The sequence below is a fragment of the Carassius gibelio genome, chromosome B9 (genome assembly GCF_023724105.1).
Source record: "Carassius gibelio isolate Cgi1373 ecotype wild population from Czech Republic chromosome B9, carGib1.2-hapl.c, whole genome shotgun sequence".
NCBI classification, from domain to species: domain Eukaryota; kingdom Metazoa; phylum Chordata; class Actinopteri; order Cypriniformes; family Cyprinidae; genus Carassius; species Carassius gibelio.
In genome coordinates, this window is record NC_068404.1 from 21,658,496 (window position 1) to 21,683,531 (window position 25,036).

General features: G+C 37.0%; 1 protein-coding gene across 1 annotated transcript in view; it reads left to right on the forward strand.

The window, feature by feature from the left end:
* The first annotated feature begins 348 nt into the window (after positions 1–348).
* LOC127965051 (protein disulfide-isomerase A5) overlaps positions 349–25,036 on the forward strand; it is a 59,534-nt gene continuing 34,846 nt past the window's right edge. The window contains exons 1-6 of the mRNA XM_052565594.1: positions 349–483; positions 9,778–9,904; positions 13,140–13,227; positions 23,394–23,477; positions 23,562–23,607; positions 24,657–24,749. Of these exons, the coding sequence (XP_052421554.1) occupies positions 379–483; positions 9,778–9,904; positions 13,140–13,227; positions 23,394–23,477; positions 23,562–23,607; positions 24,657–24,749 (543 nt within the window). The 5' untranslated portion in view covers positions 349–378. The remainder of the gene's footprint in view (positions 484–9,777; positions 9,905–13,139; positions 13,228–23,393; positions 23,478–23,561; positions 23,608–24,656; positions 24,750–25,036) is intronic.

The following is a 25,036-nucleotide window of genomic DNA, read 5'->3' on the forward strand; positions in this document are numbered from 1 at the left end:
TGCAAAGCCAGAAATATTTTATATTTTATACAAAAAACACACATCAAAATACAACAACTTTAAGTTTGACTGTGGTTCATTCAATTCAATAGACTGAGCTGAAAATAATTTTGAAACCATCCTCTAACTCAATTCATTCACTCATTGAACAGCTCACCTCATTAATCTGTATAAACTAATTGCTTTCAGTTTTAAAGCCTGAGTTAAGAAATGGATTTTATAGAATGTTATTTGCTGTTTCTGCATGGCTAATAATAATTTACATGAGCTTAAGTCACACACATTTGAACAAATAACAAGTAGCCTACCCGTTAACGGCTGCCTCAATAAACTACATTTCCTAAGAAGCACTGCGTTCTCCAGGGATCTTGGAGGAACATGGATTGCGCTTGCGTAGCCAGACGTGGCAGCGGCATCATGGCTTCTTGCAACCGATTCGGGAGACGTAGGAGACTGGTCGAAATGTTCTTATTCCTGTCATTGGTGAGTCTTTATAAGGAATCTAATGGATCGATAGAATCAATGATGTTATTTTGCGCATATCGGACATTTGTTTTCTGTCTGACGTAAGACGAAAGCGAAAGGAAAAGGGAATGATCTTCTCTCCCTCTTGCAGCAGTAGCTCAAAGTTGACAGCAGAAGAGAGAGACACTCAGATCAGTCCGTTTCATTCATCAGTTCTCGTGTCTTGTTTTTGATGTTTATACACATCCAGCTTTGTGCTTCACATGCGTGAACACCTCATGCTCTCTATGCAACTCTCTAATGTCAAAACTGATTCACTAATGTTGGTGATAGGAAATGTATCTGCTAGGAAATGTGCATTTGACTTATTGCTTTGATATAAATATATCATGTTAGAGATGTTCTTGATTTATTTTAAAAGGTCTTATTTAGGTCACTGATGTAATGAAATGTTCATTAATTTTGTCCAGATCTATTATGTTATACCAAAAATACGTGAAAATGCATTCACTTCGTGCACACCATGCACCTTTACTATGATAAACGAGTTGTCCATTTTTAAATTAAAAGTCATTTTGATATTTGTGAAGAGCTTAAAGTTGAGAAAAAAAAAATGTTTAGGTAACTTTCTGAAAATCGTTTACAAAAATATATAATTTTAAAAAGTATTTCAAGAAAACAGTATTCAGCGTAATCTTTTTTTTTTTTAAACCACGAGTAGTAAAGTGATTTTGTTATAAAATATTATTATTGTGCTATTAATATTTAAAAGTTTTGTCCCCTTTGATAAAAAAATCTAGTGTTACCAACATGCAGGAAGCCATTTTGTTCTCTATGACAAGAAAATCATAAAACATAAAATACCTTTTAGGCCCTCCATGACTGTGTCAATTCGTTTTTATCAAATATCTTAAAAAAAAAAAAAAAGATATTTGACCATTTGTTTATATTTGTTTCCAAGGAAGAAAATCATAGGAAACTTGTTGATATCAAACTTGATTGAAACTTTACAAACTTTATTGAAAAATAATTTGTACTCTCGGGTAGTAATATTAGTATTATTATTTTACTTGATCACATCAAATAACCATCACACATAAATACAAAATGAGCCTTTTTCAAATTATGTAAACATGAATACAAACTTGTGTTTTAAATAGCATTTTTACAAAATATAACCCATTATATTGACCTTACTGTCTGACAGACTCCCACGTTAATGCACAGTCAACAACATATGAACGCTTGTGGATCCAACTGTTATTTCTACTTCTCTATTGTGATTCTATTTAATCTTTATCTTACAGTTTGTGTTAGGGCGTGGTTTATATTCACAGTAGCAATGTAATTTAAAGTTGATCAGTGCTGTTTTTCTTCTGTCTTCCTTATTCCCCTATTGATGAGCATGACAGAAATTAGCCTGTAATGTTTGGAGCTAATTAACCCACATTTGGTTCAGTTTAAAGTGCATCAACCCTGTTCAACAACTGATTTGTGAATCAATGTGGGCCGTGTCCTCAACACCGAACCCTAATAGCGCTTGTGCCACGTCAGTCAACTCTCATTACACTTTCCTGTCTCACATCCTGGTTTGCGGCTGCCACCGCAAACAAAAGTACTGTCCTGAACTGTTGGGACTTTGTGGTGGTTGGGTGGAGGAAGAGAAACCGGTCTCTGCTATCTGTGCTTTCCTCCAGCCCTCCCGCTTGTCAGAACAATTTATAAAATCCCTTAATCTTGATTACAGGCACCCCACAGCCCTCTCTCTTCCCCTTCCCACACACTGCTTGGAGACGGCTAGCTGTACAAGTATACTATTGCAACTAAGTGTGTGAGACCGTTTGACTCAAAGATTGACCGTTTCAGTTTGAGGAGTCATTTCCTTCTGCTTGTGAATTACCTACGTCAGCTATGCAGAGCTGAAGCCCCCTGTGGAAGAAGGCGCATGTGTTTATGCTGAATCAGTGAGACCCTAAAAGTGAAAATGAGATTTTATTTATTAGGCAGATTTGCGATGCCGGTTGCGCCGTGCACGCTTGATGACAGCTTCCACTGCTGACTAAGCAAGATGTTTTTGCGTTGATGTATGACGGATCATTTTTAGTTTAAGTGTTTCCCGTGCTGTGCAAAACATGTCAGCAAGGTCCACTGCTGAAACGCTGGTGTCCTTGAGCGGAAGATTAATAGCAGGAGCGCTAATATCCATAAACTACAGTCAAGTACAACATACTGGACCTAATTAGATCGTTGAGGAATTATATACTGTGCTATACTAGAGCTTTGCAAACATTTTGTGGAATTTTATTTATTTATTTTTGGAAAGGAAGAATTGGAAATGGACAGTAATTGTCTTTGGTGTTAAAGGAATAATTAGACCCAAAATGTGAATTTTGTCATTGCTAAATTTCTAGTTTGTGATAGGTAGAATGTCTGAGCTTCTGTCGTTCCTGCAAGTAAAATATATAGTGATTTGTTATGTTTCAGAACAACCCACCCCCATGTTCTTCCAAACCTATATGGATTTCTTAAGAAGATATTTTCAAGAATGTGGGTAACCAGACATTTGATAGTCCCCACTGACTTCCATAGTGTCCCCCCCCCCCCCCCCCATACTATGGAAGTTGGTGGGACTATTGGCGACGTGAGGACGTGTAAATTACATAATTTTAATTTTTGCATGGACCATCCCTTTAAGCTAAAGTACATAAATTAGTATATTTAATTTGGGTGCTTTATTCTGAAGATATATTTGATCACTATTTTCATATTTTCCCCCCAAAAACTATTGTATGCCTTTAAGATAATTTTATTGTTGTTTTGGGGTTGTTGTTTTTTAGAGAGAGAGAAATGAATACTCTCTTAATTGCAAAGGAGACTTTCTATTGATCAAAAATGACAATAAAAACTTTACAAAAGACATTAAATATAAATTACCAAAAATGTATATTCCAAATAAATGCCGTTCTTTTAAACTTGCCACTGAATCCTGAAAAAAAGTATTGCGGTATCATACTAGGCATTACTGTTTCAACATTGGTAATAATATATGTTTTTGATCACTAAATCAGCATATTAGAGTGATTTCTAAATGATCATGTGACACTGAAGACTCAGTTTTGTGTAAATAATTCCATACTAAAGAATGTTTCACATTTTCCCACAAAATCAGTATATAAAATGTGTGTTTGGGGGGTGGGGGGGGGGGTCTTTATACGAATGCAAACATAGGAGATAAAATGTTTTTTATTGAGTTTAATGTACTACTTTATACTTTACTTAGCACTTTGGAGATTCTGATTTTTTTTTTAATCTTTTTTTTCTGTACATTTTCTGAATACTTTTTGGGTGAAGAGATACATTTTGAAAGAAACTGAAAACCATGTTTCTATTTTCAGAATTAATTTTTTCCGCATGCTGCTGAAATCTGTGTCACAAGTGTCTGCTGAAGAATTGTTTATTCTCAAGTTAATGATTTGCAGACCATCCCTGTTGAGTTGAAGAGTCCATGAGGAGCTCTTTCAAATGCGGCAACAAAGAGATTCAGCTAAGAATATGCAGAAAGATGTGTTCCTCCATCACCCCATTCCTTCCCTGCATGGTCTTTTCACTCCCCTGAGCCGTAGCTGCTCATCAGATGAAATAGTGGTGCACAGCATGTTTTTTTTTCAACCTGTTCTGTTCACTTCACATTGATCGGCAGGACACGATCGGGCCTGTCTCTCAAAGCTGTTCAGTGGATGATAATAACAATCACCGTCTTGTGAAAAGACTGGTGTTGTTAGGATAATGCCCACTTCGAACACCACTGCTAAGGGAAGGCCAAATGAAAGTCTTTGTAACAGGTACAGGACATGATGATTGCCAGACAGTAATGGGCCCGCTCTATTGGTCGACTGTCAGGTTTGAAGAATAGGTGGTGCACCAAATAGGGATGGAAACCTGATGGGACTAGATGTAGAACACTGACTCTTTTGTCCCTGAATGGGGTTGAATGCTGCAGTTGTCTGTGTGCCGAAACTGTACATTTTAGTGTTAAAGATGGGTAATTTGAGAAACAATCAGTTTTTTACGATGTGCCGACTTTTCTGTGCTATTCACAGTGACATTTTTATTTTTTCCATGAGTTCTAACTATAACATTAGCCAAAGTTTATTACAGCAAATAATATAATTTTTTTTAATTAACAGGGTTTTTTTCCCTCTCTGACCCTTAGAAATTAAACAGGCCATTTTAGCTGCATTTTTTTTTTTACATTTATTTATGGAAAGAACACTTTTAGTGGGGTCTAATATTTATATTTACATTTGCATTTAATCATTTAGCAGATGCTTTTATCCAAAGTGACTTACAAATGAGAACAATAGAAGCAATCAGACCAACAAGAGAACAACAACAGTATACAAGTGACATGACAAGTCCAGTCTACAGAACCCATAGCTATGTTTATATATATGTATATATATAATATATATTCTTCTTATATATTGCACTGCTCGATTTTTCAATAATAGGCTCTTTGCTCAGCAGAAATTAAACAGTGACATGTTCACAAACCAATTTGTGTGAAAACGTGCCAATCAGAGACTAATTCTGGGATCCTTTGTAAGGAAATGCAGAGCTGTAGGTGTTACACACAGCAAGAAACAGCACTGATTTATAAGTTTACTGATTATATTTTTGTGTTCAGAAATAAAAATATATACTGCTTTCTTATTTCCTCACTGTGCTAATATTTTGAAAACTAAATAGGCATTGTTGACATCTTAATGTGGTTAGGTGTTACTGCCTGATATCACGAGGTGCAATAATCTAGAACCAACCAATTTTTAGCTTAGTCTTATTGAAAAAGTCATCTTTTATGATATAACCCATTCAAAGTTAATGTTGGACTTGAGTAACTTGATGAAAGAAAGATGGTCCTTTCAAATTCTTCAGTAAGTTTCTCTGACATTTCTTCATAATGCATCACCATGTCTGCCCCCGCTGTCAGCATGGCTGAAGTCAGAGGAGGTGTGATTTCTCAGGTCCCTCAGCTTTGCAGTACTTTAATTAGCCCTGACTGTCATCTTCACACACTCACTGGCTCCCAAGGCGCTGGGGGTGCTGGGATGTCACTCAGTCGGCACAGGTTGTCCATTCCGCTGGACCCCATTTGCTCATACAAGGTTGATTAAATGTGAGGAGGAAGAGAACGTTGTCTCTGATCCTTCACCTTTGTCTTTAATCAACATAAAATTTACTTTTTACTTTCCAGTGGCAGTTGAATTGAGACATTTATGTCCATCAATATTTAATCTAATAATATAATAATAACCATAAATATGTTTTACATTATTTTTATCCTATATCATATAAATACTTCTATGTGGCAATGGAATCATAAAAAAAAAGGATTTATAAAAGCAATTTTTTACAATCTCTGTTTCCTATTAAATGCCTCCTGTCACAGCATTTATTTATTTTCCTATGATAGTCAAAACACACAATTTGCAACGTCATTTACAATAAGTTTAATACTATAATTCAGAGCAGTTTTATTTATTAAAGGGTTTGAGAAGACAATGCTGAATAGAGTCATAATTTTTGTTATTTTTGGACCAAAATGTATTTTCAATGCTTCAACAAAATGGACCCTCTGATGTCACATGGACTACTTTGATGATGTTTTTCTTACCTTTCTGGACATGGACAGTATACCGTGCACACAGCTTCAATGGAGGGACTGAGAGCTCTCGGACTAAATCTAAAATATCTTAAACTGTGTTCCGAAAATAAATGGAGGTCTTACGGGTTTGGAACGACATGAGGGTGAGGCATTAATGACATAATTTTAATATTTGGGTGAACTAACCCTTTAACATGCCAAAGCCTATTTGACTGTCATTAGTAAGTGCTAAAGGTGAAGTATTTAACTCTGCACCATAGTGGCTTCAAACAGAATTGTGAGAAAAAAATGCTTTCAAAATCAAGTTTCAAGCATCTGCCATTGTTTAAACAAACAGGTAGTCCCTTGTTTGAACCATTGATTGAGCTAATGTTGTTACATATGGTCCAATCAGGCTCCTCAAACATATTACTGTTCCATTTGGTGCCACTAGTGGTGCAGAAAATGATCTTCATCTTTAATTTTGAACTCTGCCAGCATGAGGTTTCCAGCTAAGGTCTGGGATGTGATAATGTTAGACTAACAGAGACTTTTTGTTTATTTAACATTTGTCCAGATGTAATGGTGTTGCTCAACAGAGTGTGCAGTGATAAATTCAGGCAGGCCACTGGCCCTCGTCTCTCTGTAGAGAATGTGCGGTGTGATTTTTAATGAAGGAGAGTATGATGCTTGTTTTGGTTTGTCATGTAGAAAGATGAAGGTTGTTAGTGGCTAAGGCACCTGTGTTTCTCACCAGCCCTTCCTTGTGATGTTCCAATGATGATGCCGATCAATCTTTACAGACTTGTGCACTCACACACAACAGATGTACAGCTATGCTCTGGTTTTTGTATTGTGTTATATAAGGTTTTTGCCACTTTTTAGGGAGAGGAGGGAAAATGAGGTCCTCTTACACCGTAAGTAAAAGGTTGTTTTGGTATTACTCAAATTATTTGGTTCTTAAAATGAAATTGCTTAGTTTTAATTGATCCACCTTTCAGAATGCTACCTTTGCATATTGAATGAGCTCTGCACTAAAATGTAGAGTGCTGCAGGGTTGACATATTTCTCTAGTCCAAAACCCCAGAAATGAGTCGGCACTTCTGGATTGATTGTCCTGAAGTCAGTAGAGATTTTGGGGGAATTTTTTGGTAACATGGCTGAAATTACTGTAGGTTTGTGGTTAAAACAAGCTTAGGGTATTTTCACATTTTATTTTGTGACATAATATCAGTAATACCCCAGTTGTAAATGTTTTAAAGGTTTTACTATAACACCTTGCTGTGTTTATAATCCCACTCTTATAGGCATGTAGCGATTAACTGTGAGCCGGTTAAAAATCGTTTAAAATGTGTGACGATTCAAATCGGTTGAGATGCTGAACAAATCGATACAATTATGGGTAAGAATTTATATGAATGTATGTCTGAGTGGAACTTACTGTGTTTAGAAAGGTTTAGATGGTATTTTTTATTTTCATTTTGCCTCTGTATAATGCATATTAAAGTTCATAAGTGTAGTGCTGCTTTGTTTACAGCGGTAACCAAGGAAATGCTTTAATCGCCACCTGCTGGCAGAGAGTGAATCTGCGTCTCATTCAGCCCGTCTGCTGTTTCTGTTTCATGCAGATATTTTTTTTTTTATGTAGTTTCACAAACTGAAGTCAGACCATTCTGATTTTGCTTCAAATTTTGAAAATATACAGTCACATTTATATAAAAAAATGCTCGTTACATATACTGTATGCAATATCTTTGTTTAGATCATGATAAAATTCAGTGGTTGCCTCCCATTTTAAATGGAAACAGCAGAGAGAAAGCCTTGGTTTGTCTATATAAAGAACTTTATTTTATTTGTGTTACTTATTTGATTTGGGGTTTGTTTTAAAGTTTCAATTTAGTTTTGTTATTTATATTTACATTTTGTTATTTAGCAGGCGCTTTTATCCAAATGGACTTACAAAGTAGGACAATAGAAGCAATCAAAACCAACAAAAGAGTAATAATATTCAAATGCTATATTAGTATATTATTATAGTGTTCTATTTCAATTTCAGAAAGAAACGTGCAGCATTTTGTCCAAGCAATAATTTATAATTTGTCTTGAATCTAATTTTGTTCATATAAATCGTGATCCGAATCATGAAATCGCAAGTTGAGTGAATCGTTACATCCCTACACTCTTACTAAGTTAAACTTTGAAATTTGTGTAGTTAATTTTAGCCTACATTTAGCTTTTCAATTTGGCCAATTGAATTTTAGGCTTGAAAGTTATGTTCATATCATGATGAATAAAATGTGTAAGAATCATAAGCTTTATTGGTAGCAGAGCTTATTTCTGCAATAATCCAAAAGTCAATGGAAAACTCCTCTATTGGGTTTTTGCTGGGGGAAACTGGGTAATGCTAAATTCTGGGTTTGCCTACAAAAACACCATCACTGCAGCAGTCTATCCACCATAAAAACTGTTAAAAATCAGACTGAATTATCAGGGGATGTGTTTGAAATGAGATCCACTTTCTAATTCTTAATGCCAAGAAACTTTGGGAAGAAATGCAAATGAGCAGATGATAAATTCAAATGTCTGTATCTCTTTTTGACATGAGGAGGAAGTTTTGAATTCTAAAAGTTTTCGTGTTTTCAATGTACGCCAAGCTCTTATCTCAAAAGGTCCAGGTAAATTTGGATTCCTCAAAATAAAACCACTTTAGTTCACCACCATTAGTGCAATGTGTGCTTGATTAGTTAACGTGGGAAAATTGTATTTACAATCATAAGGAGTGGTTCTACTAAAAATGTAACTTGTGTATTGCTATCTTTTAAAAGTTTCTCTTCAGTATCTAGTTGAAATGGAAACTCTAAAGACATTCTCCGAGACTGTCGATCAGCTATTAAAAAACGTCCCCACAGACCAAATGAGTTTTCTTTCAACATGTCATTTTGTAAATAACATTTGATCTATCTTGTCCACTAGCGACTGAGCATTAATTTCTGCTCATTGTGCTAGTGTCTTTTCACTTCAGGCATGTGGCATAGGGAGATGATAAGGACGTGTGATAGGCTGGGTCACTGTCTCAGTTTGTCACATGGTCTGTCTGATCTTGTCATTTTCCTCTTCTTTAGATGACAGCGCCTTTATCTGTTGTCGCTTTATCTGCTCAGCTCCATCCGAACTCCGAATCGCATGCCTCTGCTAGAAAGACTGATAGAGAGTGTGGCAGAGAGAGCATGCTCTCCCACAAAAGGACAACACATAAGTCTCACATTAGAGCACAATATTAGAAGCTATTTCAAGGAACTTCTGAGAAACTATATTTAATTTAATATATTTTCATTTATTTTATATTTTAAGGTCTTGTTTAAGAATTTATGTAGTGCAGTTACTATTGTGTGGCCAACCGCTATTCGCTAAACTCTTTTCCAGTTGTTTGCAATCGGTAAAGAGTGATAAATGGATATATTGATGTGATGTAACTGCTTTATGGTATACTGGCTCTTGTTTGTAATGGCTGCTGTTGTTTCTCCTCTGTCATCATGGTTTGACACATTGTCGTCTTTTTGCACAAGTGCCACAATTCTATTGGCGTGCAGTTGGGGATGTTGTTTTGAATCACCTGTGGTGGCCTTGACAGTGAAAAATGATGATTTCTGTCTGTCTCACCTCCTCAGGTTGCAGTGTCATCCGCCCTGCAGGCAGCGAAGGTGTCTCCGCTCATAGAGAAAGTCAGTGACCACAAGGATTTCAAGAAACTTCTGAGGACCAGAACTAATGTGCTTGTCTTGTATACAAAGTCAGGTGAGTCACCACTGTTGTTTTTCAAATGCATTAAAAGTATTACAGCCTTAGCAGCAAAAGTGGCGGGATGTCTTCGTGTGTAACTGGCAATAAATGTGTTTTAGTGATCCCTAAGGTCAAAAGGTATGTTTTTATGTTACCTGCAAACGTCCGTGCTACTTAACCGGATGTGGTATTACGCAGGTTGCTAAACGGCTCAACAGTGAAGACGGTCCACTGCTCTGTAATTGCAGAAAAAAAAAGACCTGTAATCTTTAATTGAAAGCATTTTGACGAGTAGAAGAAAAAAGAAAACAAACATAACTTGTATAATATATTCAGATATGGCCATGAAAATAGCCTTGATGCTGGCATGGCCTTAAAAAGTTATAAATAAATAACAAAAAAACATAAGAAATATTATAGAAAATACACTAGGCAAAAAAAAAAAAAACATTACCATTCCAAAAAAGTAATCAATTCTTTTACTAAACATCATATCTGCTTTCAACATTTGTAATAATAATGAGAAATGTTTCTTGAGTGTCAAATTCAGCTTTGATTTCACAGAAATAAATGTAATTTCTTATTAAAATATTCAATATATTAAAATGCTTAAGTGTAAAAATATTTTGCAATATTTTTTTCGGGTTTTTCAGTAAATGCAGCATAAGAGACATCTGTCAAAAACAAATAAATAAATGAATATCTTTCTGACCCCAAACTGTTTAACGGTAGTGTGCATTACTAAAAATAAACAGTGCCAGAGATAATGTTGACTGGACAAGTAATCATAATTACTGGTCCAACTGTGCCAGCTAGAATTTCTTACTGTTGAGCCCTATGCTAGTTATAAACGTGCTGACTTTAACTTGCTCAGCAAGATTCTCTTCAAACTGTCGTTCCACCATGACGGTATTTAACTTGAAAGAGAAAACTTGCCATAGAAGCAGATACTTTATGGTTATGCAGTGTGTACATTCATTGTGATTTGCACCCTGACACATTTTGGAACGTGATGCATAAAATCAAGCTTGCGTTGCTAAAGTGTATATGTGTTACACGCCCTAAGGGAAAATTCATTGAGAAGGTACAGTATGATTCTTCTATATGCTAACAGACCTGTCATGCCACAATAGGTAGGTCAGCTTCGCTTTGATTGCCAAAAGCATGTTGGTGCCTTTAGATACTTGACCTTTTGTACAGTACACTTGGAGTATTCTGAACTTGCCACACTCATAAGATATAAATCTTATGGCCATAGACCGAGTAGATAAAGAACTTCAACACACTAAACTCCTAAACACCCTAATGCATTGCTCTCTTCCAGCTTTTAGAAAAAAACGACCCCCAACATTGCATATTAATTTGCATCACTTCTGGGTGTTATTAGCCGAATCAGCAGGCAATGCGCCATATATGGGTACTGTATGTATGAACGGTCCATAAACAATCTCCCACCCACAAAGCACGGGAAAGAGCCTCTCAAGGTCTTGCTATGCAAGATTTATTTGTTTCATAATTCACGACTCATTTCGAGCACATGAGGTTATTGGATAAGTCTGTGTATCGAACAGTACGTTTGATTGATGGCTGACTAGTGCTGCTCATCCTGTGAAGCATTTCCATTAGATGCATCCTGCTAACTGTGATAGTCCCTTAGATTGCAGGAATGTATTCAAGATCAGATGGTGCATAGGCACTTCTCATTCAAAACAGTACTGGTTTAAACTTCATCTTATGATTTGGAACTGAAAGACAATGCGGAACCACGAAATCAATGTCCTTTTGACCTTGACCGATGTGATTTAATGGGAAGAAAAGCAGATTGTGGGTTCAGTAGTGTAGTAGATGATCCCAGACTGTCACAAATGTGTAAATCTGGGGTGTAGTGAAACTGTCACTGTGTTTTTCACGCGTAGTACTTTCACACTATGTGCTGTTGTTTTGTACTGAGGTGTGTTGGCAAGTGCTTTCATCATCAGCACGAGTCCTGATGGTAGAAATGCTTTTAAAAATGGAGAACAACATCCACTTCACCTTTTTGGGTTTTATCATTTATTCATTTATATTTGATCGATACTTTTAGCTCCACTACCTATGTTTTTATCACCCAGTAAACATTGTAAACATTGTGCTTGGTCTGACGACTGCTGCAATCCCTCGCCACTCATTTTAAGAAAATGATGGATGTGCAGTTGTTCAAACATGTATATGTAATCAATAGGGTTTCATTTCCAAACCAGATTGCTTTTGTAATGTGAACTCAAGTTTGCACCAATCGAACAAACTAAAGGAACTAGATATTGTGAACATCTGGATTCATGTACTCACCAAATATTGTGGTATGTATTGTGTAGTAGTATGTAGAACATATAAAGGGACTTTAGTCTCAGATAAACTGATTGACTATATTACCCTTTTTTTATGTTTTTGAAAGATGAGGCTGTGTGTTTTTGATCTGAAATTCAGGAAAAACTGAAATATTTTGAAATCAAACATTTCTATTTTAATATATTATGTTTATTATATGTATTATGAAACAATTCTTATCAATGTTGAAAATGGATGTGCTGCTTAATATTCATGTGGAGACCATGATACATTTTTTTCAGGATTATTTGATGAATATAAAGTTCAGAATAACATTTATTTGAAATTATATATTTACTGTCACTTATGTACTGCTGTTTTACCTGAAATGTTGAAAGGCTTATGGAATGTAGTGATGAATTTATGATTTTATAGTTTATGTGACGATATTTTAGCTCAGACTATGTTTACATGCAGTTAAATAATCCGTTATTAATCTGACTGATGGCACAGTCAGAATAAAGGCTTTCATGTTAACACCAGTCAAAACAGATTTGTTCTCTCACTCTTACACACAGATCTTTGAACTAGTAATAGCTCACTTAGTATCTTATGAGAATGCAGATCAGATGTACTAGCTAAACATAAAAATACACTTGTTAAATTATTAAAAATCATATTTCATCACAACTGTATGTCAACTGTTCCAATGGTTTCTGTATTTTCATGTGTTATAAAATGAAATGATGGGAAATTAAGCATTTTAATTGTGGCTATTTATAGCATGAGCTCTGCAGGTGCCTTGCAGGCTAACAGGTGCAGTGGGCACAGTGCTAGAGACCACTCACATACACTGTATACAAGCATATGATATTTAAAAGTGTTGCGGTTTCTACAACATGTCTTGTCTACAGTTGTCTAAATGTGTTTTTTGTGTCCTCAGCTTCGTCTGGAGGTGCTCATCTAAAGCTGCTGTCTGATGTGGCTCAGGCTGTGAAAGGTCAGGGTACCATCGCCTGGGTAAACTGCGGGTGAGCATCAATTGATTTAACTCTTTTATTGCTACAGTGCGCACTTCTGCCATTAAAGTTGAGGCAGCTGATGTTCTGATCAGCTTGTTGTCTTTACCAGACAACAATTGTTTATGTAGAACCTTGAACTTTCTTTTATTTCAAAAAGAAAGTAGGGTTTAACCCAGGGTTAAGTGCAGTGTGAAAAACCCTTTTGATTCTTCATAATAAGATCTCCTAAGCCTCAGTTATAGCTCATGTACACAGGTTGTATCTGCATCATTATCTGCGGTGATTAACTTGGATTATCTTGTTCAATTGCATCCTCCTTCAGTTCATGCATGTCACAGCTCAGCGTCTTCTGTCTGCCTCTGCTTCGAGAAAGAGATCTCACAAAAGTTATTTTGATGTTTCTATGATTAGCAATCAAAGCTTGGCTCTGAATCATTTCATAATGGCTTGGTGGTAATTGGTAGGATGTTGCAGGCAATGAAATCTGTGTCTTGTTAGCTCCTAAACACACACACAAAAAAGCCTAGCCAATCGTTAAAGCACCTTCTTGGCTTCGGTACATTTGGTCCCGTATGTGAAGGACTTATATAAAGCTGGGTTTAAAAAAGTAACTCCGCACAGGCAGCAGTGTGGTAGAGCAAAGCAGAGATACGCCCACATGTTCTCAACAGAAGACAGGGACCTGAGAGATGGCCAACTGCAGTCCACTGGGGGATACCATTAAGGAAGTAGGTCATGGACAGAGCAAGATCAGTATGAAGAAAATGAGAATGAGATCATTCTGGAATCTAAACAATCCATTTAGATTTCTATTGAAAACTTTTTAAAATAAAACGGCTACTTTTTCAAAATGTACTTGTTTTTTCAGCTTCCCAGTTTGTCCACTTGTTTGAAGCCAGCAATCTCACACACTAACCAATTTCAGCAGTTGTGACCTTTGGATATCCCTTTCAAACCCCCTGCAAGCAAAACTTATTGACTTGACCCATGACTCTAATGCTTTAGAACAGCTTATGGTGCTTGGAAAGGAGAACCAATTATTTTGGCGTCCCAAACAGGGTTGTGGGGCTGGGGAGGGTATGAAGGGGCATATCTACACATGTGTGCTCATTGCCATCTGTGATCCTGAGTCAGCTTGTTCGACACACAGCATGTCTAATTGAGCTTCCCACCTGACAGACTGAGCTCTGATCTCCACTGCACCTCTCTCAGTCCTCCCACAAAGGCGTTATGTGGGAAATGCGTAACAGTAACGATGGCGTCTTATCTACCTTTAAGGAAAGGAGCCGGTTGGGGGCGTATGCTGTCAGAAGCATAATTTAATTCCGTCTCTTTGAATTTCCATTAGCATGGGGCTTTAGATCGCTGCTGAGTCCTCTCTGCTCCTATTTGTTCTTATGTAATACATTTCCATGCTCATTATCGCTCAAGGGAAGGAGAGTCTTTATAATGAAGAAATCTCTTTGGGAGGGTGTGGGCGTATATATGCGGTGACAGTGGGACCAGGTAATTGTGGGTCCTTTCTGTTCTCAGGATTTGGTGAGGTGCAAGTGTGAAGATGGAGTGCTTTGTTGCTGTTTTTATTTTTTTGTCATTGGCTGTATGACAAAGATGAATTTGTCTGGAACTGGAGCATTCGTTTTTTTTGTGCAGTGAATTCAGAAAGCACTGATTTTTGAATCCCCCTGTGGCACTTACCCCTAAATAGGATACAAAACAAGGCCAGAAGTCCACTAAAAATGAACATTTTCAGCAGTTGGCCAGTGAAAGTAGTTGTTTAACCTTAAAAAAAATGTATTTGTAGTTATTTTTATTTCCTATACATTTCTTAAAGGGGGGGGTGAAATGCTCGTTTTCACTCAATATCATGTTAATCTTGAGTACCTATAGAGTAGTACTGCATCCTTCATAACTCCAAAAAGTATTTAGTTTTATTATATTCATAAGAGAAAGATAGTCTGTACCGATTTTTCCCGGAAAAACACGAGCGCCTGGAGGCGTGTCGTGTGGGCGGAGCTAAAGAATCACGAGCACCAGTTGTGTTGAGAGCGTTTGGAAGCTGTGACAGCTGTGAAGGCTGAAACTGAACGAGAGCAGCAGCAGCAAGGACTCGCTCCGAGCGGGGCTCGAACCTGAGTCTCCGATGGGAGGCGGATGCACTAACAAGGAGGCAGAGATATTTTAAGCAGTTTTACTCACCGCCTGTGGTTCCAACACACAATCGTGACCCTTTTTCGTTGGGATTGCCTCATCCTTATGAAATAAACGATACGCAAATCCGTCGTCAAACTGGGCCTTGTTTGTAAAACAAGCATTTTAGAAATGCAGGGGAACAAACACGAACACTTGCACAACTCCGTTGATGCTCTGTAAAAATAAACTCCATCCACTGGTCCCTTAATGCTGTTTTTTCTTTGGTAATCTGTGCAGGGTTGTCTTGCCCTGGCAACCAAAAACACACTCCTTTTGTGACATTTCGCGACGCTCTCGCTCTGATCAGTGAATTCCTGTGCTCAGCCTCTCAGTGCTCTGCTATACGGGAGCGCGCGCTCTTCCGGCAGACCTGCCCTTAGAACCCATATAAGGAAATTCCGCTCCATTTAACGTCACACAGAGCCATACTCGAAAAAAACTTTCCGAAACTTGTGACAAACCGGAAGGAGTATTTTTGGAACAGAAATACTCCTTCAAACGTACAACTTAATTTTTGAAACTTTTTCCATGTTTAGCATGGGAATCCAACTCTTTAACAGTGTAAAAAACTCAGTATGCATGAAATAGCATTTCACCCCCCCTTTAAAATAACATGAGTAACAGGGTTTAATCGCTGAGCACAATGCAGTTTGCATAAAAATTGTGAAAATGGACTGAAATTGTTTACTTGTCATTATGTAGAAAGAGTTATAATGATTTTACTTCTTGAGATAAAGACGTAATGTACTCTCAGAAAAAAAAATTGTGCAAAAGCTGTCACTGGGGGTGGTACCTTTTCAAAAGATACACCTTTGTACCTAAAGGTTTCATATTAGTACCTAAAAGGTACTGCCCCAGTGATGGCTTTTGTACCTTTATTTCTGTGAGTGTATGATGTTTATTTATAGATACTTTTCACACTACATAAACTACTATATAACATAAAATTAACATATTGCATAAAACAATAAAATACATGCAATTGATTCTTTAACCCTCTGGAGTTGATTAACGCGTGTACGAGTTATGAGACATTTTCTCCTGATAACCCCCGAAAAGAACTTAAATTACACACAGTTTTGATTGTACAGATAAGAGCAATACATCAATAGAATCTGTAAAGGGTCTACTTTTTTTGTATACAGACATAATGACAACAAAACTTTGTGCATTTATAAAATAAAGATAACAAACCAGGTGTTTGTTACCGGGAGAAAGATATGGCGGCAGTCAACGGGACAGGTGCGTCAGGAGCTCTCCTGGCACTTTTAGTTTTTGGAATTATTTTAAACCTCACAGATTCGGGACAGTGTGTAAACACACAGCAAGTTTCCCATAATATATCAGTGTATCGAGAAACAAGGTCAGTAAAGCATTTCGGATATGGAAAGCACATTTTAATGCAGACGTTTGTAAACACTGCGGTCGGCCGGGTTCAACACAAGCGAAATAATGCAGTCCGGGGCACACACCAAAGTGACAGTGGGATTATCATCATACTCTACCTGTTGCTGTCCGGAGATGTGCACCCGTGCCCAGGTCCGATTTTCCGGGGCGCCAGCTGTAAGGCACCAGCGAGCGCACTAGTCGCCCCTGAGGGGCTGGGGCTCATTCTGCATCGACCGGCAGGTGGATTTATCAATGACGGGGAGCGAAGATCTCGGACGAAACGGGCTGAGACGCCGGGCTTGGTGAGTGCTGAGGGCCTTGACTGGCCATCTTTCAGCGCGTGGACCGACGGCGGCGGGGCTGTCGCCGTTGAGGAGCAAACAACTACAAATTCCTTGCCCTGCGTTTCTGACCCTAATCGATCATATCGTGCGGATGTCAAGGTAACTGGTCATTGCGCTCAAGGTAAGCGTGAAAATCTGCACGATACAACCCACAGTCGTTTCAAAAACATTACAAACCCTGCTTTGAAAAAACACCGCAAACTGAACTTTTTTAAAACTGTCAATCACTCTCGACTGATCTGGGATCAACAACTCAAACCAAAGGGTCTATTTGGAGGGCATATGAACATCCGTAGCCTCAGCCCAAAGTCTGAAGAAGTACATCATCTTCTTATTAACTCCAACTTAGATTTTTTAGGTCTGACAGAATCTTGGTTACATAAAAACTGTCCATCTGCTGCATTACATGTACCAGGGTATAATATTTTTAGACGGGATAGATGCAGTGTTGCCAACTTCTTTCAATGGAAAGTAGCTAAACCCTGCCTGAAAAGTCGCTAAATGTCGCTAGATGACGTCATATGCTAATTAGCATATTCATGACGTAAGTGCGTCATATTATCTCGCCCTTTCTATGCTCATGTACTGCGTTTTAAGGCAGCCAAAATTCTCAATAAAAGTTTTTTATTATTATATTTTAATGTTTTTGTTGTCCGACAACGGAATTAATATTATAATGACTGAAACGCGGTCCATTAAGAATACATAACCAGCTCTCAAAGATGTTAATCTCTGCACTAAAATCCTATTCACGACATTGTCTAATTAAATCACATACACATAAGATTAAGATAGTGATTGTACTGTGATTTCGGCTATACTTGTATGTAAAATAGAGTTAGAAGCAACAGAATATATTTTTTTAACAGAAAGTGCTGCTCCTTTCTGCCCGCTGAACATAGCAGAAGCAGATGCAGAAAGAGAGGGGCGTGTGCGCACGCTGGGAGAGAGAGAGAGAGAGAGAGAGAGAGCTCGTGCGGCAGTACCGGAGAGTCTCAGAGACTAAATAAGGTCTGTCAAAAAAAGTCGTCAGATTTGTCGCTAGTCGCTTTTTTGGAAAAAAGTCGCTATGGGGGTCTGAAAAGTCGCTAAATCTAGCGACAAAGTCGCTAAGTTGGCAACACTGGATAGATGTGAGGGAAGAGGGGGAGGGGTAATGATTTACATAAAAGATCACATTAACTGTCAGCAGATATGTTGGCCTTTTGACCATGATTTGGAGTGTATTGGGGTGAATATACTGCTCTCACCTGAAATGTCTTTTGTGTTAATTGTTGTATATCGTCCACCCTCCTCTAATAATAATTTCTATATCACTTTTAAAAAGCTACTTCAAGCATGTGATTTTAAAACTGAGATAATACTGCTTGGTGATCTTAACTGTAACTGGCTTAATAAGACTAATAGGAAATCCCTTAAACAGATTACAGATAGTCTGGATTTTACTCAATTGTTGGAAGGTCCTACTAGAATAACCACATCGTCTCAGACACAGATAGATTTAATATTCAGTAACAAGCCTGAAAGAATTGTAAAAACATTTAATTTTATTACTGGACTGTCTGATCATAATCTGACTCTACTGTCGAGAAAACTTACAAAAAAGCGATTTCATCGTTCTAATAAACCCGTGGAGCAACTTAGGATTCCTAAGAATGAAATGGATAATTTTCAAAAGGCAGTACAGCAGACTAATTGGATAGATATATTTACTGGGATTAACATAGAAGAAGTTAGCAAAATGTTTTCTACCAAGCTACAAAACCTAGTTAAGGAGTTTACTAGAGAGGTAAAAGGAAAGAAAAAAGCAAATGCACTCCCCTGGCTCAATACTGAAATATTTAATTTGATGAAAGAAAGAGACTCCGCTTTAAAAAGATCATTAAAAACAAAATTAAATAGTGATAGGTATAGGTTCACTTCATTACGCAATCAAGTGATTAAAGTGATAAGAAAGGCTAAAGCCAATTTTTTTATGACAATTATTAATGAGGGAAAAGGTAACACAAAACTGATCTGGGAACAGATTAAGAATGTGATGGGAATTAGCCATAAGATTAGAAACCAGTTAGAATTGAACCTGAATGGTAAACTAATTCAAGACCCAGCTCAAATAGCTGTAGCTTTTAATGAATATTTTATTAATTCTGTGAATGAAATCGCACAGAATTTTTCCCCAATAACTGGAAATGTTGTCACAATAGATGAAAGCATGCCTTCTTTTAGCATTCAACCTATCTGTGAAGTAAAAACTCAGGCAATTATTAATTCTCTTAAAATCTCATCAACAAAAGATATTTATGGAATGGACTCGAAAATGCTTAAATGCCTGAAAGAACATCTATCTTATCCTATCACACAAATTTTTAATCAGTCAGTACTAGAGGGGATATTTCCAACCACCTGGAAGACTGCAATTGTAACTCCCATATTTAAGTCAAATGACCCACGGAACATATCTAACTACCACCCAATTAGTATTCTTCCAGTAGTCTCTAAGGTTGCTGAAAAATGTGTGTCAGAACAGCTTGTCTCTTTTCTTAATAATAGTCCCTTCACACTTCATCCGATGCAGTTTGGCTTCCGGGCCCATCACTCCGCAGAAACGGCTAACTGTTACTTTTTAGAGACTGTTAGAGAAATGGTGGACAAGGGAGGTGTTGTTGGCGCTGTGTTTTTAGACCTCCGTAAAGCATTTGACACAGTCAACCATCAGGTCCTTATTGCCAAACTCTCTACTTTTAATTTTTCCCCCTCTGCAATTAAATGGTTTGAGTCATATTTAACTGGTAGAACTCAATTTGTTTCTGTGAACACCCATCGTTCACTAGCTCTTAATTTATGCACAGGGGTGCCACAAGGATCAATACTTGGCCCACTTTTGTTTAGTCTATATATTAATGATTTGCCATCAGTTTGCCCTGACATCAATACAATAATGTACGCGGATGATACTGTAATTTATGTGCATGCCAAGACAAAAAATCTGGCTGCCACAAAATTGACCAAAGCCATGGACCAGATCACCAATTGGCTAAATCACTCATGTCTTCAATTAAATGTAGATAAAACTGTGGGAATGTTTTTTACAAAAAGACAATGTAATAGTGTGTCAATCATATCAATTTCGGGTCAAAACATTACTATTGTGCCACAATTTAAATATCTGGGCGTTATTATTGATTCTAATCTCTCTTTTAAAACACATATTAAGAAAGTCTGCAATAGGGTCAAGTTTAGTTTAGCTAATTTTAGATATATTAGAAGTGCCCTTACTTTTAATGCTGCTAAATTATTTATGGATGCAATGATTATGTCACATCTAACATATTGTCTGACAAGCTGGGGACAAACTAACAGCTCATCACTTAAGCCACTAGCAACTATTTATAAAAAAACTCTTAAAATCTTGGACCAGAAGCCTAACAGTTTACACCATTGTATAATCCTTAAAAACTATAAACTGCTGAGCTGGGAAAATGTAATCAAATACAAAAATATTTGTCTGGTTCACAAAATTTTACATAATACCGCTCCGCCTCCTTTCAATTCATTCATAATCCAACGTAATAACAGCAGTCATAATACCAGAAGCACCACACGTGGCGACCTAGTAATCCCACTAAGAAAAAGTGCATTTGGTCAATTATCATTTTCTTTTACTGCAATACATAACTGGAACTCATTGCCCATTACAATTAAAAACATACATATGTATTCGACTTTTACTGCACACCTTAAAAATTGGCTAACCGACAATTACACCTGCACACATTAATATGCTAGATGTGATGTGCGCACTAGATGTGACATGATCATGCTTCTGCCACTTGATCTCTGCTGACTGTCTCAATGCTATGTCTTATATGTGCTTCAATGTGGCCTTTGCATGATTATCTTTGGTGTCAATTTTCTCTAGTTTATTGCTTGACCTGCTTTTATGTCTTTGTAATTTGTGCCTGCTTGTCTGTTTCAATTTTGTACCACCTTGTTTGTTTGTCTAAGCTCTTGCTTAAGCCTTGTATTAATTGCAATGTATTTATTGATGTATGCCAATTAATAACTGGCTGGGGACTACAGCTGGAAATTAGCCGTAGAGGCTAAAGCTGCTCTTTTGATTAAAAGAGGTTGTCCACATTACTATAAACCAATAAAGTAAAGTAAAGTAAAGTAAAGGTGTGCTGTGTGCTGTCTGGAAGAAAAAAGTGTCCATGTAAACGCACCTACTGTAGTGCGCGGCTTGAGTACGCCCACACAACAGAAGACAACGCAGAGAGACTGTTCTTCAAGGTTTTTTTATTTTACTGTTTGCTTCGCGATGAGAGGAATAAGACATACTTCACCCCAAAAAGATGTAATTTGGACATAACGTCTAAACATTCTACTAGTTAGACTTTTTCCAAACTATAATTCCTGACTAAATGTATAATCAAGTGAAACATTATGAAGTATCAATAACAATATACACTACTATACCATTCAAAAGCTGGATATAAATGTAACAAATAAATGTAACTGTAACAAACATAACAAACAATGCTGTTCTTTCAATTAACCCCCCCCCCCCCCCCCCCCAAAAAAAAAAACCTGAAAAAATATTCTCAGCTCTTTTCAACATTAATAATAATAATAATGATAATAATAACAATAAATGTTTTTTTTTAATTTTTTTTTTATAAAATCTGATTGTTAAAACGATTTCTGAAGGATTGTGTGACTGGAGTAATGCAGCTTTGATTGTTCCTAATAAACTGTTTAACTGCACTCGCAAGTGGATATGAAATTATGTTGTGGGATAATTAAATATATTCTAAATAAACTACAAAAATTTAATTATATGGATTTATTTTGTCCTCACATTCTTTCTTGTAACTCTTCCCTCTCAGCCACACAGCTGACCGAACTGTTCATTATGCAGCTCATTATGCAGGCCTTTTTCTTCTCATGTGTAAATAACAATGATATTCATGATAGTTGATGCCTACTCACATATGACTTTTACCAACAAAAAGTGTCTTAGAAAATGTAAATCAATATATTGTTTTCTGTAAGTGAGTAAACAACATAATTTAGAAAGAAAAATTCTAGCCTACAAGCTCCAGTTCTCAAAAGTCCCAGGAAACCAATGTTCTTTATGTGTTTTATTGCCTTATTCGAGCGATTTAACATTTTTAGTTTTTCACTAATCATGAATAACATTTTTTTTTTCTTAAAAACACAGTCATGTACATACATGCTGCTCACACATTATATGTTTGTGCTGACTACAGTGAGATTAGACTTTAGCCATTTAGATATTTATAAGAAACTGAAAAAGCACAAATGTCAGGGCATGACAAAACTTCTCCAGGCCCCAAAAACCCCCTTAGACCTCAGAGGGTTAAAAGAGTCTTGGGATTCAAAGTGTGTAGCACATTGTTAAATGTGCCCTGTCTACACAATGCATATCACCAGTGCCACATACTTGTACAAAATCCATTTGATGTGCAGGACGTTTTGAAGCATGCTATTCTGCTGCAATGAATTGCTAAAGCAGAGCAGGATGGAAAAAACACTTAACTCCTCTTATCTAGAGACCTGTGGCTCTGAATTAAAGCAAGCAGAGCTTATGTATAATACACTGTAGCAACTGAATGTCTTGTCCTTCAAAAAGAGAAGAATGACAGGGTTTGCCAAAACTTAGAAGCAGCCCTTACATTAGCTTATTGCTGTGGTCATCTGTCGCTTCCCATGAGCGGTCTCGTATTGCTGCTACAGCAATTTATTTAATGTCTTGGGACATTAATTGTATCACTTCACTTTTATGCTGCATCAATTTGCATGACAAATGTCCTTCGAGGACTTGTGTTATAATAGAATTATGTGATTATAATATTTGTTGAGCATAATTCGCTATGACTTAATGTTCGCTTTCGCCTCTGAGTTTGCACAAAAAGTATGAAGTTAATTGATTGTGCTTGCAGACACTTGACAGAACATGACTGCTTTAAACTTTTGTTTTCCTTGCATTTTTACCAGGATTGTGCACCATTCATTGGTCCTTCAGAGTTTGCTAGCAAAGTTATATATTGTAATATGAATTTAAAGAGTGTGTATTTTAACTGCTAGTAGTTTTAATACATATCATATTATAATAATAATTTATTACAATTGTAACTTTGTCTGATTTCCTGTTTTATATGCATTATTTACTGAATGTGATTAAGTGATTGAATATTCATATGTTTGTCTGTTGGTTCCCCTTTACAGGGATTCAGAAGGACGCAAACTCTGTAAAAAAGTCAAGGTAGACCCCAGCTCGAAAACCACTGGAGTCGAGGTCTTGCATTACAAGTAAGAATAGTCGTCGTCTTATTGTTATTGTCTTTGAGATTCATGAGCACAGCAATTCATCTTTAAGTTTTGTGTTGCTTTTAGGGATGGGACCTTCCACACAGAATATAACAGACCAGCCACATTTAAGGTAATTTCTCAGAAAATTGCATTTTGATGAAGTCATCTCTGACACAAATCACAGCATTTTTTAAGCTTCTTTCAGAACCCAGTTCATCAATATTTCTTTGTTAGACATATGGATTGACAAGCTGCATTTTCACTAAATAGCATCAGTAGCCTACTTTTTCGGATGCATACTCTGTCAACTGTTAGTGGATGATTCACTTTTTGTTGCTATTTACTCGCTCGATGTCCACAGTTGTCACAGTACTCAGCCTCAAGCACTAGAGCCAGAAACCCTTAGTTCATAAGTAGACGAATCAAACTTGTCCCCCATTGGTTTCTCTCACCTATCTCATTCTCCACACACCTTTCGACTCAATTATGACCGAATGTGACGAGGCGTTGATGAATGACTCTGGAATGAGGAGAGCTGTAATGTGAATATGTTAAAAATGAATGAGCTGAGCTATGCTGGATGATGAGACAGTGATGGGACATGTTCGCTGGCGCCGCTGGTGTGGAACGAATGGAGAGCTCTTATTAAATGCACCTGCTGTTAAGTACCACATATTGCTCTTCATTTTCCCTTGGTACAGCAGTAAAGTTGTACTTTGAGTGCTTCATGTCAAGGGAGCGCTTATTTCCTAATGTCTTGCATGCATAGATTAGGAGATAACTTAGAGTAATTGCACAAGAGAGGACCGGTTTTAATTGGTGATCAATCTCTGCACTTTTTTATATATTTAAGTTGGATCACACTTAGAGCAAGTTTGGATTACAGATCTCACTATGTTTTAGAAATATGTCCATCGTTTTTGTTCTTTTTTTTTTTTTTTTTAAGTAGCATGTTTACTTGCACTACTGTTTGAACGTTTGTGGTCAGTAAGATTTTTTTAGTTTACTTTTGAATGGTAGTGTACACTCTATTGTGCAAATAGGTGAATATCTCTGATCTCACAATGATTCACTATTAAAATGAAATGCATACAGTGAGTTGACCATTTTTTGACAGTGAAAGATGATTCTCTAATGGTCTCTTTTCAGAGTTTGTATCTATTCTCTCACCTCTTTTAGTCCATGGTGGCATTCCTGAAAGACCCTGCAGGTGCCCCCCTGTGGGAGGAGAACCCTGAGGCTAAAGATGTTGTTCACATCGAGTCAGAGAAGGTAAGTATCTCTCTCTAAAGCTCACTGCGGCGAAGATCGGTTTTCTGCTGAGTTTTTATCAGGTGTGGGAACTTCACAAAGAACAAAAGACGTAGCTGAACAATCTGCAATAGAAGAACCTGTCTATTCTTCTGTCTCTAGAGGCTAAATCTGGCAGCTGGTCTAGGTGCCCAGGAACAAATGTGGTCTTAAATGCCCAAGCCTTCAATTGTTAGACCATTTGGGTATGTGAAAAAGAAAAAAAGTTAAATCTGAAGACCGATTTATGATGTAGTATCTCATCCAAT